Genomic DNA, 17,114 nt, shown 5'->3' on the forward strand with positions numbered 1-17,114 from the left:
ATGTTACGTATTGCTACAAGCTTCCATGAAGCTAACTAAAAGCATATGAATTAGAAAGCCTAGAGAACTTCAATCTCATGCTTATAATGAATTCTGAGAAAAGAACTCAAAAACACAAGGAAGCAACACCAGAATAGAGAAGAAATATGATACAGAAATAACTGGATCACTCCACTACAATTGCTAAGACTAGCAAGATATATATTTAAGCAACACTAACAACAATACATATTACAAGATGGATGATGATGTCTGCAAGGAAACAACTCAAGCTTTCACAGTTAGCAACAAATCAACACAATGATTTACATGGTCTCGCCTCATTGCAGGCTACATCCACTGCCAAGCCAGAAAACATGATTCCATTATCAACAAATGCGATTAAGATACATCGTTAGTCTCCTCAACGAGAAATCATGCACACCCACCAACAATTTCTCAAACCCAAGTCCAAAATGCGTCAACCACAAATGCTTCCCACATCTTGGAAAGACAATGAAAAGAACTTTCACAACTAGGGATCAATTACTTATTACTTGTCAAAAAATTGAGCAAAGAAGAGAAAACCTAACCAACCCAACCTTCTTGAAAGTCCATTTATTCACACAGAAACTATACACCAAACACACATTCCTCAAATGCCTCTGAAGTTAACTAACCTATCCCACCATCATTATTTAGTGCCAAGGAGTGATTTATAAATATAAACAACTATCACATGACTTACTTTATATAAGAAATGTTCAGATGAATCAGCAACTAGCCTTCACAAAAAGAGTACTACATTGTTAGGAAGGAAATTACACAAAAAGGGTGCGGTATTACAAATAAAGAAGAAAAATGAAGCATGCACAGAGAAAGCTTCTCTAACTAGGAGATAATAAACTTAAGGGTGAAGTAGAATATTGTGAGGAATGAGACCTGCCAGATGACCAACAATAAAATATTTGACAATAAAACCCATTGCAGAACTTTCAAATCACACACACAAAAGTCACTACATAATAAAACCAAGATGGAAGCATGCACAGAGAAAGCTTCCATGAATTTGAGATATTAACCAGAAGGATGAAATAGCATTACATTGAAGGAATGAGACCTCGCTACATTATCAATTATAATTATTATTGAGAACATCCAGTGCAGAACTCTCAAATCACACATAAAAGGCACAGTGATCAACCAGGGAAAAACATGGAAGCCCGCACAGAGACAGCCTCTCTCAGTTTGAGACATTAAAATGAAGGATGAACTAGCATTTTGTAAGTGAGTGACACCTATCAGATGATCATTGATCATATATCTGTTGGGAATATCATGCAGAACTCTCCTTGTTCAGGAATATTTTGGCAACTCTTCTTATACAGAACGCATAAAAAAAAGTCTCAAATCTTTCTAAAAGAACTCTAAACAAAGAAGACAGCACTAGCAGCTCTTAATTAGACTATACAAATTTAGCAGTTCATAAATAAATGCCAGACATTTCATTTTGAGGTCCACATGAAACAAAATTGGAGCTTGACAAGCCAATCCGCTGTTAGCTAATTTAAATTTGCATGAGTTATGATTTTGATGCATATACGACAATTGGTATCTTGATCCCTCATTATGGTTACGTCATCAACGACAATGTCACTCGTTAAACTTCAAGAAGAGTTGTGTGATTTACGTATTGTTCACGTTTGCAATGCATGGCCTTAAACTAATCTAGCTATCTGCAGATCACGTATTTTATGTTAATCTATTCATACATACGACAAACCAATCACATGCCTTCTTTTCTGGTACTCATGTGCCTCCATAATCCACAGATACGGAAGGCATCGTATTTTTAACTTATCCAAATAAAGCTTCTAACTGCAATAATTCATCACATGTCTGCTATTGACCTTTTTCTTAAATGGACTAAAGGGATATATATCAAGATTGAAGAAAAATAAGCAGCAACAATTTGAAGCATGCACAAATCATCCAATCATACACCATGGTTCTTAGAGTATTAACTGCACAAAAGGCAAAGGTTGCATTGAAGTATCAGTAGTTCGATCATGTGGCTGCTCAGTATCCAGAGAAGGCCTCTATAAGGTTACAAAGAGCATCAAGACATTATTAGAAATGCCAAGAAATGGAAACATGTGAAAAGAAAAGCAGAAAATATATGATAATTCAATCATCAGCTATGGGTTTGAATTTACAAAGTTCTGGATAACCCTTTGCAACATCAATATTCTAATTGGTATTAGTCTTATATTTGTGCAAAAGATAGCTCCTTCAATGTGGAAGGCAAATTAAATAGCCCTAATGCTAACTCTTTTTCCTTTTTTACTCAGCTTGCAGCATGCTTCCTTTCTTACTGGCATGCACATAACAATGCATTATGGTTAGCGATAACAGCCAGATCATGCATTTAATGTACTCGATATAATCCTCTTTAAGCTTCATAAATGGTTCACAGACAAGTATTCACAATTTATAAAGCTCATTTGCAGGCATGCAGGCAAAACAATAAAAATGCAGACGCAAATTTAGATAGGAGATCATCCTTAGAAAAAAGGTTTCAAGGGCATTAAACTTGGATATATGTAGTATGAAAAAATTTGGATCAAGACTTGTAAATGGTCGAGCTTTAGTCCTCTCTGTGAGCATGGGAGGTGCACTCCACTGACAAGTCAATCAGCACAAAAACACCACATTCCTCTGTCAACTCCTACTCATGCTTCTTAAAGGAGATATTTGTGAATGAGAAAAAAAAATTCTCTATTTTTCACAGAACATCAACCACTTCTTGGAGATATATAAACTACAAAATCTAATTGTTGGTGCTACTGCCAACAGTTCATGGAATAAATATGCATTCAAACTATATGGCAAGGGGTTCAATTCTATAAAATCAATCATGGAACTATCCCAGGACACCTTCAAATCAAGAGACAAAAAAAAGCATGTTCATGATAACAAAAATACATGACAACTATTATCTCACTGAGAGAGGAATTTCCATATATGATCATAGAAACTGCCAATTAGATCACTGGAAATATTCCTCACAAGGGACCTCACTACAGATCTCACGAAATACAGGCAACCTTGAACAGCTAATAGCTCCATATAAAGCATTCCTAATGGCACGGTTCATAGCTTCAATACCCTCAACCATTTCTGCTGTTTGTGGGCTCTCCATCACTTGTCCTTCAGATCCCCATGTGGCTATCCAGTGCTTCAAAACCAAAACATGCAACCTATTGTTAGAAATTGATAATTGATCTTTTCTTTTATGGTATTAATCACGCAAACCCCATTAATTTCATCTGGCTGAAAGACCTAGATTCAACTATACTGTAAATAATCACCTGGAAAAAATCATCAAAAACATCTTTGGGGGGGTTGGTGACCAGCTTTCCTTGCTGGTCAACCAGCCCAAGCCTCTCCATGATACTGGGTTTCTTTTGCTTTGATTTAGTCCTCATGAAGCTATGAGATAGACACCTGAAGCAGCAAGAGATAACAAGAAGAGTGGGAAGACTATCCCCTATAGATGAAAAGGGGGAACTTTTTATCTTACGGGCTATTGTAAACCATTGGATTAAAATGACTATCCCTAGAAAAATACAAGATATGGAAGGAGGGCCTTGAGAAATGAATACACAATTAAGGATAGTAATTACAAGCTAACAAAAGCATCTTCCATAAATTTTTGTCTGGTTATTCAAACCAAGCTCTTTGAACAAATGACATCAGTAGACAAACTTGGTGCGAGGTCACAAGAAATACACGCATACTTGTTGTGGATCCCAATTTATGATCAAATAGGTGGTGAGCAAATTTGATGTATATTGTTGTGCTCGTCCACCACAGATGGAAAAGAAGTGTCATTTCCATCAAAATGCATGTTACTCAAATGGTTTACCACGTTCCGCATAGGGTGTAGCTTGGACAATCTTGCATTACATAAAAAGACAAATCTGCCCTGCCTGGTAGTCTATCTTGGAATTGCTACTTTCCATTTGACAAGCCAATGAGGAGGATTTTGCTCTGATCCAAAAGAGATTAGTTTCAAAGTAACTATGACCACAATTGTAACCACGGAGACAATTAAATTTAATCAATATTAAAAAGTATCCATAACCTGATGTGAGTTGGATGAGGGGGATGGATTTTCATTTTGCATACATGATACAAATTTTACAATAACCAGAAAAATTAATCCATGGCAACATACAATGTATATTTCTATATTTCTATATTTCTAATTCTAATGACCAGCCGTCTATATATCTTTCAACTACGCATTCAGTCACAAAAAAAGAAATTATGAGAAGAGAAGCAAATTTAATTCTGCAACATAGATTCCAAAATAAGAGAAACAAAAAAACTCCAGCATACGTGTGGAAACAAAAGCAAACAACCAGCAATAGATGCAAAACTTCAGTGCACAGTCAAGAGAAGCTTCAGCAAGATGAGATTTTTATCAAGTGAGCATCATAGATGCTTCTCGGAAATCAAAAGATGGAATCTTGACTCCTTCCATTCGAATGGATAGAGAAAATAAGATAAATAAGCAAAATAAAAAGCATAAGCCGCAAGATAAACTCACCAATTTCAGAGACCTTTGTCTCATCTGGAAGAAACAAAATTTTCCAGTGGAATTTCATCAGTCAGCTCGATGTCTAGCGAGAAGCTCCTTCTCGTTGAGAGCCTGGAAAACAGAAAACAAAAAGGAGCGGAATCAGTCTCTTCTCCAAGATAAACAAAAGGATCAACTGAATACAAAAATTACCAAAAGAGATCTCAACCCCACCTCCTTCCCATATTCTCTTCCTGAACATCCCAAGACCACCAAGATCTTCAGAACGGTTGGAATGATATCCTTGTCCAAGGAACCAAAGCTCCTCAAAAGCACGCACATGGATGATGAATCGAAGAGAGAGGAGCACACGGTAGCGCATGGGAGAGCCAAGGGGGGAAGAACCAGCGCGTCATCACCTCCAGCGATGAGACCTGGAGCTCAGTGATGGCGCAGTGATGGAGGTGCTCGCTTGAAGAGGAGGAGCTCATCGCAGCGATCCCGGAGCTAGAAGAGGCTTTTGGAGACGAACAGCTCTTCAGATGGGCATCACGGAAAAGGAAGACATGGTTTTTTATGGTTAGGTTCAACCAGGTTTGGAAGTTATATATATATATATATATATATATTAGGTTCTCCGTGGAGTACAGTAATGCTAATCTTTAACTACAGTAAAAGTGAATCTTAGATTAATGAGTTTTAATTTTGTTTTTACTGTATAACCCACTTTTTTTACCGCTGCCACTCGCTTTATAAAGACAAATGAATAACGCTCGTCTGAATAGTGTCCGACCGTTGGATCGAACCAATCTGCCTAAAGAACGCCTCATGATTTTTTTAATCGTGAACGCCAGATGAAAGGATTGATCCTCATATATTATTATTATTATTATTATTATTATTATTATTATTATCTTTTCCAACAAAAAAAAATTATAATTTTTTTTTAAATTCAACTTTAGACCAAGCATGGCAATTCCACTTCATAAAACTACATTAGCATCCACATATGAATTAATATTTTTTTCTTTTTACAAATGTGGTATTATTAAAAGATTGTTAACAGACATATATGTATGATAGTGCATCAGTTATAATGACTTATCAATCACCTATGAATTTATTAACTCGATTAAATATTACATGAGATGATAAAAATTGTACTACTTGCACACTCAGAGATTTGCAAAAATCAATCGAACTAATAAATTCTCATTGTTATGTAATCTTAAAATAGATACACTATCTACCACAGAGAATTGTCAAAATGTATTTAATACAGTATCGTAAACAATATTTGAATTGGAACGTTACATAAAATAGCATAAAATAGTGTTGTTATAATAATGTATTGTTTAACAGGACTAGTATAACAATACAACAAGTATTCCGGTGAAGGATTTTAACCCTATATCTTTACCAATCTACTGTATGAGACTACTACTACTACTACCAACCTAATGAGTGGTTGAATTAAAAAATTCCATAACATGAATGTTTTTAAGATAACAATGAATAATTTCCATAAAACACAAGAGTATGACATTTTGGGGAGTGAACATTACTTTTTTTACACATAGATGAGAAGCACCCTCCAATTTAAGGGTAAGTTAGGGACGTGCATGTGTAGAAAACAGAGCTCAATGCTGACTCACGTGCTTTTATGTGGATATGTGATTCGATCTCGGATCATAGTTGATCTTCAAGAGAACATCAATTAATCCATGGATGAATGGAAGAGAAGTGAAAAAGAAGAGCTCACAGTTTTGAGAGAAAATGGAACTCATTCATTCATTGAATTGTTTTAGCTGTATATATAAAAGCATTGTAACTAACTTTGGTGATGTGGCTTATTACATGGCTGCTGAGTCATCAATAAACCAACTATAATAAAAGAAACATCTCCATCAATCTATCGAGAAGCTCCAGCCTGCTTGTCAACTTGATTCAATATATCAAGAAACTCTCCATCAATCTCTGAAGCTCCATGGCTACCATCAGGTTTTAATAGCAAACTGAAAATCCATCTCTAACAGATTCTCCCTGAAATGAACACCCTACACAAAAAATCCGGTACTAATTGACCCAAAGGCCGTTGGTGTTGGTGGAACAAACATTACTTAAACAATGCATTTAAATCTAAAATACTCAAATTATTTTAATATACATATATATATATATATATATATAATCAACACACAGAATAAACGGTCTAGATGAAGCCACCTGTCACTCTCCTGCTCACTCATCCACAAGATAAAACTAAAAGCGCAATCCATCCTCCTCCCTTCATCAACACCAAATCTCAACCGTCCGTTCCTCCCCAATATCTAAATCCAACCCCCATCTCCCCCGCCCAATCCCACCACCTCTCACTCCCACAATGGCCTCCTCTCTCCACCTCTCTTCAATCTCCACCGTCCGTCCCTCAGCCCATCTCCGATCTCCACCGTCCATCTCCACCTCCTCCTCCTCCCTCAAACTCTCCTCCACCTTCCGCCCTCCTCCCCTGAAGCTCGCTCTCCGCCGCAGCCGCCGCAGCCGCCGCGGCGGAGCCGTCATGGCCGACACCGCGGCAGCGAGCTACGCCAACGCGCTCTCCGACGTCGCCTGCAGGAACAACACTCTCGACACCACCATGGCTGATGTCGAGAAGCTCGGTCGCATCTTCTCCGACCCCGAGGTCCTTTCCTTCTTCGTTAACCCCATCATTGCCAACGAGGAAAAGGAGAAGGTCGCTTGCGAGATCGCCGATTCCTCCTGCCTCCAGCGCCACACCGCCAACTTCATCTCCATTCTCATCGACATGAACCGCATCGACATCATCCAGGACATCGTCAGAGAGTTCGAGAACTGCTACAATAGGATCACCGGCACCGAGGTCGCCGTGGTGTCGTCGGTTGTGCAGCTCGACTCGCAGCACCTCGCTCAGATCGCGCAGGTCGTGCAGAAGCTCACCAAGGCCAAGAACATCCGGCTGAAGACCGTCATTGATCCTTCTCTCGTTGCCGGGTTCACCATCAGGTTTGGGAATTCCAGGTCGAAGCTTATCGACCTGAGTGTTAAGAAGCATTTGGATGAGATCGCCTCACAGCTCGACTTCTCTTCTATCTCCTTCGCTTGAAAAAAGGTCGCCTTTTTCTCATCCTCTGATTGTTTTTTTTATAGCTTTAAACTTCTATTATGTGCTTTATGTAATTCAAAATGCTGGGAATTTCTTAGCTTTTGAATTCCATTGTTTCCTCTCTCTGATGTTACTGAAATGTATTTATATCCATCCAAGTATTGAAAAGTAATGTGCTTTCCCGATCGAGCTTCATGTGAAATTCTGAATAATTCGAATCTATCATGTTGTTTTTGTGCAATTCTGAATAATTCGAGCTTCATGTGAAATCAATGGAATTTCTAATCAGGTGATGAATTTATGTGCATGCTTAGCATTGTGTTGTAGATGTCTTGTAGCTGCTACTGAATTATTTAACTCATGTTAATTGAGAATAGCGCCTAGAAGATGATCAACCTGAGTGTTAAGAAGCAACTGAATGAAATCACTTTGCAGCTCAACTTATCCTCCATCTCCCTCGCTTGAAAAAAAGGTGGCTTTTTTCCTCTGATTGTTATCTTTTTGTAGCTATGAACTTCTGTTATGTGCTTAATGTAATTTGAGGTGCTGAGAATTTCTCAGCTTTTTGAATTCTATTGTTTTCTCTGCTACTATTAGTATTGAAATGTATATCTTGTGCATTTGTGGCATTTGTTTTCTGCAAAAGTCCTTATTTCTCAGTGTTCTCTAGATTGGTATTTGGGATTTTAATGATCATAGTGTTTCCTTTGTAGCCAATCTTCAAAAAAATTCTTTTTCCTCAAATTTGGAGCAATAGGAACTTCTTAGCTCTCGGTATCTGGCGTTTTCTCTGCTCTCTTGTGAAATCAATTTTTAGTTAGATGATGCCTGTGTTTGTATATGCTAAGCTTGGTGTTGTTGATGTCTTGTAGCAGTGAATGGTGGGTGTTCTTATGTGATCCTCTGCTTGAAGAATATTGTTGGATGAATGGGCATTGTTTGATCTTTCTTTCTTGAACTTTTTTCTTTGAAACTGTTGTTCCTTATCATTAGAGACTGACTATGTTGTTTCCCCCATTCTTCACACAAACAGTTGTGTGATTTGTGTGATTTGATTAATGAAATGTATATTTTGGTGAAATGGATTGATGCTTTTGTTGTGCAACATTGAATTCAATGAAATTTGAGGCTACTCTTGTGATTGTTTCTTTTTTACCATCTATTTCTTATTGGATTGAAAGAAGATGACTGTTTTCCATTTTTTTTTTTTTTTCATGTTTACTTGCCCACATTTCTCATATCTCTACAAATCAACTGTGTCCTTTATGTAGTTCAAAATGATGAGAATTTCTTGGTTCTTGATTTCCACTTGTTCCTCTTGTGATGATGTTTTTATCTTTCTAAAGGGAGGGCAGAATTGATTGAAATTCTTTATGTTAAAGTGATCCTCATGTATATTATTGTTCATTGTTTGCCTGCATTTTGTATCATTTAAGTCAAACATGTTCACTTTTTTCACTCTTATCACTCTGCAGAGACATATATTCAAGGACTGTAAGTCAATGTTTTAATAATCGAACCGGTTGAACTGGCCGGTTCAACCGGATTTAATTTTTTCAAATAAATAAATATTTAAAAATTAAGAAAACATTAAAAATAAGTAAAAAATAATTTCAATAATAAAGAAAAAATAATAAAAAAAGATATAAAATTACATATTGCAAATTTAAATTACCTTTATAAAGTCATAAAGTTTTAACTTTACATAAAATTAAAATTTTTAAAATACAAATATACAAGGATACAACTATACAACAAATATTAAAAAATAAAGAATTAAATAAAATATAAATCTACAAGCATACAACAATAACAATAATGATTAAAAAAATTAAAAACCAAATCATTCAAATATTTGGTTTAACACTTTTAACTTTTAATGATTTTTAATTATTGATTAGTGTAAAATTATAAGTTAATCATAATAAATTAATGATAATAAATTATAATATATTAATATTTTTTTATGCATCTTGTTTTTATTTTTGACTTTTTGTCTTTTTTTAAAAAATTTTGGACGGAGTTAATGAGTTTATTAACTTGATATAAGTTTTTAATTATAAAATAAATAAATTAAATTAATTAATTAAATCAATAAATTAACCGGTCCAGTCCAACCGGTTCACCGGTTGAACCGGCCGGTCCGGTTCTTTTGTAGTTTATATCATTAATCAGACTGGTTTTTAAATCATTGTTGTAAGTTTGTTTCTCATATTGCTTGGTTTTCAGTCAGGAACCTTCATAGTTTTTTTTTTCAATTAATCAAACATAGAAAAATGTATGGAATGATTCCAGTTTCTTTTCTCTTTAATTGCAATATCGTATACATAATTATTGTGTGTAGCTGTGTTTATGAATATATTTTATTTCTATTATCAATAATATATTAGCAAGAGTCTCATATTCAACATTAAAAAAATTTATCTATTAAAAAATTATTTCTTTAATATTATTAACAAGTCACCATTCACACTCTATTTAGGCTTTTAGTCAAATGCTTAAAAATATTATTGTTTAAACACTTATCATAAAAATTTCATAATATTTATATAAAAGCTTTGGTCACACCGTCAAAAACATCGTGGTGAATCTGAAGTTTGAGTCCTGTTAGTGGTGGCAGATTTTTAATTATGGGTGCGAGGATAAGTCTTTGATAATAGGTGTGGGCTTGCCATTTAAACCTTGTGTCATTAGAACTGGATTGATATTCAATTTCTCAAAATAATTTGTCAAAAAATACAAATACATATACATAAGGTTGAGTATTCTAAAAACGTCAGTAGATTTTGAATCTATGGACGTTGATTTGGATTGTTGAATTTCAATCTAATGATTTACTGATATGATATAAGTGAACAATTATTACTGTATTATTCGATTCCTGCTAGCACTAGCACCTACAGTATAAAATCTAAAAACCAAAAACACACCCATTTTCCGCAAAATCCACTTTGTATATATATATATATATATATATATATATATATATATATATATTATTTAGTTCATCTTCTAAAATTAGTTTAAGCAAAACATGCATGAAATTTTCTTAAATTCAGAAATTATAATAAAAGAAAGAAGGTGCTGTTTAGAGCTCGAGCTTGCTTTTAGAGCAATGGAGCGCGCTTCTTAGAAGAGATCTTCAAGCTCCTCCGGCCATGGCCCCGTCCATCGGCAACGTTGCTGGCACCGGCGCCCGCAGTTGGCCAGCCAGTGCGCCGCTGTAAGCCTGTCCTTCGGCCAGCACACCATCCAAGGACCCCTCCTCCTCCCCCAAACTTCAGCGCACTCCATCAACACCTGGCATACCCTCACACTCGGCAGCTCAGCCCCCTCTATCATGGTCCGCTGTAGCCTCGGCGATCCATGGCAGAACACCACGTCATCCTCCCCGAGCTCGATCATAACCCTCATCGTTTGCAGCAGAGCTAAGGCTTCTGCGTGAAACGAGCTGAAGCCGTTCGTTGGGAACGCTTCCGCTAGGAGTGGTGTGCCGTCGATGTCCCGGAGGATGAAGCCGCCGCCGGTGCTGTCAAAGTCGGTCTGATGGTATGAGCCTGTGACTTCTACCCATCTGGAGCCGCTTGGGATTCTCAGTCTGGTGTGGTTCATCCTCAAGGCCAACCTCACCCTTTGCTGCTGTTCACCATCAAAGGATGTCCTCATTATACATTATACTAATGAAAATGCAATCCAAAAGGAAATGAAGAACGCCCACATTGCATTCATCTGAATCCTGGTATGTTGTGATCTAAATTACTAGATCCTTGGAGTATATCTTAATTTGATTTTGTTTCTCTGAATGCTTGTCGAGAATTTATATGGATTCTTGATTGAATTTGGGGGAAAACAGAGATTGTTATGCTTTTGGGGAAATGTAGGAAAAAGTAGTTCTTTTGAAGAATAATAAGAATAAAGTGAGCATAATCATGGGGAGAGGAGTAGAGAACAACAATATATTAATAAACCAAAATATTATAGTAGACCTTTGCCCTTGCAGAATATTAGACTTCTGATGGATTGCTTCTAAATGTAATATTTTTCCTAATAACATTGTCAAGCATAGAGATTATTTCCAAAACCAAACATAGATTCTTCTAATATACTAAAACCCCAAATATATCTCAACAAAGGAAGTGGATTTGTGCATCAGGAGAAGTGATTGTTTAAATAAAATTGCTAGAATCGGTTGATGATGATAGGCTTTTGTTAAGATGTCAATCAGAGATATCGAGAAACATTAAATCACCAATGTACCTAGGCTTTGAATTAGTTTGATGCTTCTAGCAACCTCACCTTATCTCAAACAATCTTAAGGGCGGACATCGAGAGCTATCTATGAGCTCTTTGTTTGTTTACATCTTTACATCTAGAAAAATGAAATATGGAAGTTCATATATGCTTTAGAAAGAAACTTGTATTTTCGCTCGAAAATCGAGGGGGTGAAAAACAATCCAACTCTTCTAATAAAAAAGGGGGAAGAAAAGGTAAAATGGAAAACAAGGTATACAACCATCACTTCAGATTAATTTCAATTATCTAAGAAAAGAAGGAAGTGGGTAGAAGAACAACTTAAAGTTACAACGAATTTCAAGGGCTAGATCTACCACATACCATATTGGAGCACTAGAGAATCCTCTTTCCTCCTCCACCGCCTCCTCTTGATGGCGTTATTAGCAAAGCAAGGATAACTTTGTGTGGTGAATTTGTTATAGTGCAGGGAAAGTTAACTTGAGGCGCTTCTGCAGATGAATGAATTCTTGCTAAGAAGTCTTTAATTCTACACTTGTGCATTATATGAAGTATTTATTGTAAGGCCAATGAACTAACACAGTTACTATAGTGAGATTGCGAGAGATTCAAGGGAGAGATTGGCCTAATTAAGAATCAATATCATTGAGGTGACTGCAATTAAAGAATTACAGACAACTTGAATTTTGTTGAGCGATTCAATTTCCGGCATACCGGTATTTGGCATACTCTTTTGGAATATTACTCCGATAGAATTATTTTTGGCAAAGCTTTTAGTAGTCAAATTGCTATTTATTATTAAATAGGAAATTATAGGCAACTGCTATGTTATGGTTACATTTATGAGAGTGGATAATATGTAAGAATAATTTCTGATATCTTTACTGTCCTTTTTGATTAATCATTATTTAACTAAGCTGGGCTCTGCTGCCCTCACCTAGAACAATGCTGAGAGAAATGTGTCACGGCAATGGCCCTAATATAATTAGGAATAAAAATTTCAGTTGAGACAAAGCTGTGTGTGAAATACCAAATTATCTTTATTTTATCCGGAGAAATCCCTGCATGACTAAATAAGGTATCACTTAGGCCTTGGCTGCAATTGGCTCTGTCCATGGTGGGAGCAAATTGTGCAAATGAACTTCTACAACTATGCCAAAGTTATTAGGTTGGGAGGCGAATCTTAGGCAAGATATAGCCGTGGAGGAGAAAATATCTGGAAAACAGTAGAAGCATAATAAGATCAAATTTTATCAGCACTTGTTTTTTTTTTTTTATCATTTAGCTGAACACAAGGAACCAACTCACCTCTCTACTGTTTTTTCCCTCTCTCTCCATACCCTGCAATCCTTACACAGCTTTAAGGTGATTATGCAAGGAAGGAAAATAAAAAAAATCAGGTGTTTGAGGCCAGGACCCTTTCTTCAATTGTTTCACTTCAAATACAAACTGAAGATATCTCAAAATAACATGTCTGCATTTGTTGGGTCTGTAAATACAATTTTGGAAAGTAGTTTCACTTGTGTGAGATATTATCATTTTGAGTTGACTTAAAAGAGAATAGCCATTAGTCATGCATATTAGGAAAGTGAACACTGGAAGGAAGAAACCATTTTGAATTAAGAAGGCCATGCAAATGGTTTTGTTTTTACATTTTTTTATTGGTTAAGCATGATTCTAATAGCAGGCAAGTACACTAAGAATATTGGGCTTATTTCCAAATTTTTGAAAATTTGAAATCCCATTTTCCTCATATGTAAACATTACATATGCTTTAGTAAATTATCTAAATAAATCATTATTTTTAATTTCATTTTCTTAAAACATTTTGTGATTGTTGCCATTGTGGTCGTTATTACAATTATTTTTGTAAAAAGCAAAGTCATGCCTATAAAGTAAACCACTCATGAATCTAGACTGTTTCAGCATATTACAGGTCTGAGTTAAATCTTGTCCAATGTTAAACTTTGATTTCTAGTTTGAGAGAATGAGGTGCAAATCTATAAGTACATATTTCACACATTATCTTTTTTTTTTTATCTTTTTTTTACTGTATAGTCAAGCTAGGGATGCTTCTCCTGAGGAAGCAATGGAAACTTTTGCAATTTTATTTTCTTCTGTTCAGATAAGTCTTGCACCGCTTTCTAGAAGGCATTATGAGCAAAACCAGTTCAGGGGTTGCACATGTTAGACTTATTAGTGAAGCGAAGCAAACTGCTCATCTGGTGATGGTGAATATGCAAGTATGTTTCATCTTTAATCTGTGTAATTTATGGGTGGTTTCAGCGTACAATTGCTTAGATTTCATTCTGACCTGTGTATATGAATTTAATATCATAGTAGGCATTCTTCCAAAGAAGTTTTTGGGGAAGCTTGCTTCTTCGGTAAATCTCAGACTCGTGGGGAAGGGAAATCATTTCTGAGAAATCAATAACCAAGAGTATTTTCCTTATGCAGATATGTGTTATGATGTTGGAAACTCTAAACAGAAAGAAGCAGGCACAAGATCTTCACTCATTGGAGAGCCTGGTGCTCGGAAAATATCTTTCCACTCCTTCCATTTACTCGAAATAAGGTACAAAATTAAGTTCAACCACTTCTCATTCCTCCAATACGAATCTTTTGGTTTCATTTTAAGGCGTCGACATGAATGAGAAATACAAACCAACAATTACAATTAATCATGTTTGTTGTGGTTGAAACTCAAATTAAGAGAACACTTACGAAGGTACCTGATAGTACCTTCCCCTACACATGCACCTGTAGATTATGGCACATGACTCTGCTACTGAACACTTGAAGCTTACCATCACTCTCTTGCATGGAGAACATGGTCCACAGGCATGAGAACAATCTGGCAAGCTCGACCCCGTCGTATGTATCTCCTTCACAGCGTCCTGATCTCTGTCACTCTGCATATAAAACAAGATGGTAAGCCATCGAAAACCCAAGTTTCGCATGAAAGAACAGCATAGTACCTCTGATTTATGGTTCTTGTCTTTCAGGACCATTGAAGCTTCAAGGGGATGGCAAAAGATTAACAGAGATTAGTTCATAAACCAAATTGGCTATGAGATAAGGTATGTATAATGCTAACTATAAATACAGAATTTACCAGGATTCAGTCGTAGACTTTCCACATTAATGACTAAGAACAACAAGAAAAAGACTGTGAGAAACATGCTTTTTAAACTGATGCAGTTATTCTTCGTCATCTTATTTTCCTTTGTGTCTCTCATCTCTCTCAATGCCTTTATATATACACTACTTTGAGAAACAGCTTTAAATGATGAATAAGAGGGAACTTTGATGGATGTCACATGATCCTTCACGTTTGATATATTCACATGAATTGTTGTGCCGTCTTGAACAATAAATATTTTTATCATTTTGTAGAGTATTTTTTGTTTCATTAATTTAGAATTTTGAAGAAGAAGAAGAAGGGGCATTTATGGGGATGGAGTTAATGCTATCATTTGATAAGGTACCAAAAGAGTGAAAGAAGTGAATGAGGGAATTCACGTGCATGAATAATTGGGATAAAATTTTAAACCTTCTTGGCTTTAAATGAAGCTGCTGTTCCTTTTTAATTTATTGATTATTGGATTTAATTCTTCTTTGATTTTCAAAAGTTTTGTTGCACTTTGACCTTCAACTTTCTACAGTGTTTTTTTCCTTCTTGTTTGGAAAGAGTCTATCTATGATGGTTATTAATGGGGAAGTTTATATATTACTTAACTTTAATTATGTAGCACAGGTTAATGTTGGTTGATGCACTTGAGTTAACCTAAAAGCGTCCATTTAAAGAGAGATAGAGACTAGTAACAAGCTTGGGTGTGTTTGGAAAACCTTTCCCAAAAACCTTCAAAAATTATAATTTCCAGATTTTACTCTAAAGTTTTTACTCTGCTTGTTACTACTTATATTTCTAAAAAGGTTGTTTTAAAATTTCCCAGCACTCATGTTATGAAATTAAAAACAACCCCATGTTCCTTTGTCCTCTCCCTGTTGCTCAACATTGCTTTTTGGGCTTTAACTTCAATATGTTTTATATTTTGACAGATAATCTTTTATCTTTTTCCATGATCATATTTTACTCCATACTTTTACCTTGTAGATAATACTTAATCCTAGAGACCTTAAGCTGAATTTAAAAAAAAAAATGACAAAGTAGACAAGTCATTATTTATGGTTGTGCATGATTCTCACACCTGCTGGTGCTGGACTATGCAAGATTCTCTAGTCTGCTGGGTTATGCCATTTTTCATCCATTGGAATAACGAAGTGATTAATTTAAGGGCCGTTTGGTTCATGGTAATGACTAGGGCTGTGCATGATTCAAAACTGGACTGGACCGGTTATATGGTTTTTTTATTATTGGGAATGGACCGGACCGGACCAAATAACAGGAAATCCGGACAGGTCCAAACCGTTTTGGACTGGTCCGGTTCCGGTTTAGACCGTTTTGGGCCGGTCCGGTTTGGTCCCGGTTTTTATGAATTAAAATTAAATTAATTAATATACATTACTTATCTATATATCCTCGCATTTGTCCTGTTTGATCTCTTCACATGAGAGATCAAATCAATTTTTTAATAAACCCTAAAACATAAAACCATATTTACATATTTATAAATAAACCGGTCATCCGTGGTTTTGAATTACTGCTCGAAATCGGAACTGGATCGGACTGTCTGGAACCGGTTCCAAAAACCGGACCGAGGTTAAAAAACCGGTCTAGTCCGGTTTACGGTTTAAACGGTTTTTTTGAACAACCCTAGTAATGACATATTATTACATAATAAGATAACTATGGTAATATGAGTTTGAATGTTATATGGTTGAGAATATTGCGGTAATTTGATATAACTATGTTTGGTTGAGAACTCTTATTACCGGGAATAATTTATTGTCTTGTTTGGTTATCATAGTAATCAATTTGCTAAAATATAAAAATTATAAGATTACCATGGTAATTCAAAATAAACACCAAATTTGGTAGTAATAATATTATCAACTTTCTTGGTAATATTTATAAGTTGGTAATGTGATCTTACCATTTAAATTATTACCTGTGCAATGCCAAACGTGGTAATACGTGATAATATTTCTACATTACCGCGAACCAAATGGATCCTAAGTAATAAATGTTATATATATCATGTTGCATATATA

General features: G+C 35.7%; 2 protein-coding genes and 2 long non-coding RNA genes across 11 annotated transcripts; 2 read left to right on the top strand and 2 right to left on the bottom strand.

The window, feature by feature from the left end:
- Window positions 1–2,616: 2,616 nt before the first annotated feature.
- On the bottom strand, window positions 2,617–5,142 carry LOC120283563. 2 transcript variants are annotated; one of them, XR_005543294.1, is made up of 4 exons: window positions 4,799–5,142; window positions 4,595–4,696; window positions 3,351–3,486; window positions 2,617–3,217 (listed from the first exon to the last, which is right to left on the bottom strand). It is a non-coding gene; the product is annotated as an uncharacterized LOC120283563 (long non-coding RNA). The 2 variants fall into 2 exon arrangements; XR_005543293.1 differs by lacking the exons at window positions 2,617–3,217; window positions 3,351–3,486 and having other exon boundaries at window positions 3,656–4,696.
- A 1,767-nt stretch (window positions 5,143–6,909) lies between these two features.
- On the top strand, window positions 6,910–8,769 carry LOC120283646 (ATP synthase subunit delta, chloroplastic-like). 6 transcript variants are annotated; one of them, XR_005543302.1, is made up of 4 exons: window positions 6,910–7,694; window positions 8,066–8,160; window positions 8,402–8,462; window positions 8,561–8,769. XR_005543302.1 is itself a non-coding variant. In XM_039290355.1 (2 exons), exon 1 carries the CDS (start codon window positions 6,948–6,950, stop codon window positions 7,686–7,688), a length of 741 nt encoding a protein of 246 aa, XP_039146289.1. In that variant the 5' UTR covers window positions 6,910–6,947; the 3' UTR covers window positions 7,689–7,694; window positions 8,561–8,769. The 6 variants fall into 6 exon arrangements, 2 of the variants coding, with proteins under 2 accessions (XP_039146289.1, XP_039146288.1); XR_005543303.1 differs by having other exon boundaries at window positions 8,564–8,769; XR_005543304.1 differs by lacking the exon at window positions 8,402–8,462.
- Window positions 8,770–13,834: 5,065 nt separating this feature from the next.
- LOC120283753 lies at window positions 13,835–14,846 on the top strand. Of its 2 annotated transcripts, none has more exons than XR_005543338.1 (3): window positions 13,835–14,182; window positions 14,397–14,514; window positions 14,706–14,846. It is a non-coding gene; the product is annotated as an uncharacterized LOC120283753 (long non-coding RNA). The 2 variants fall into 2 exon arrangements; XR_005543339.1 differs by lacking the exon at window positions 13,835–14,182 and adding an exon at window positions 14,282–14,323.
- LOC120283752 (protein EPIDERMAL PATTERNING FACTOR 2-like) lies at window positions 14,523–15,447 on the bottom strand. Its single transcript, XM_039290483.1, has 3 exons — window positions 15,055–15,447; window positions 14,918–14,955; window positions 14,523–14,851 (listed from the first exon to the last, which is right to left on the bottom strand). Exons 1-3 carry the CDS (start codon window positions 15,386–15,388, stop codon window positions 14,660–14,662), a joined length of 564 nt encoding a protein of 187 aa, XP_039146417.1. The 5' UTR covers window positions 15,389–15,447; the 3' UTR covers window positions 14,523–14,659.
- Between the last annotated feature and the right edge of the window lie 1,667 nt (window positions 15,448–17,114).

The sequence above is a fragment of the Dioscorea cayenensis genome, chromosome 19 (genome assembly GCF_009730915.1).
Source record: "Dioscorea cayenensis subsp. rotundata cultivar TDr96_F1 chromosome 19, TDr96_F1_v2_PseudoChromosome.rev07_lg8_w22 25.fasta, whole genome shotgun sequence".
NCBI lineage: Eukaryota > Viridiplantae > Streptophyta > Magnoliopsida > Dioscoreales > Dioscoreaceae > Dioscorea > Dioscorea cayenensis.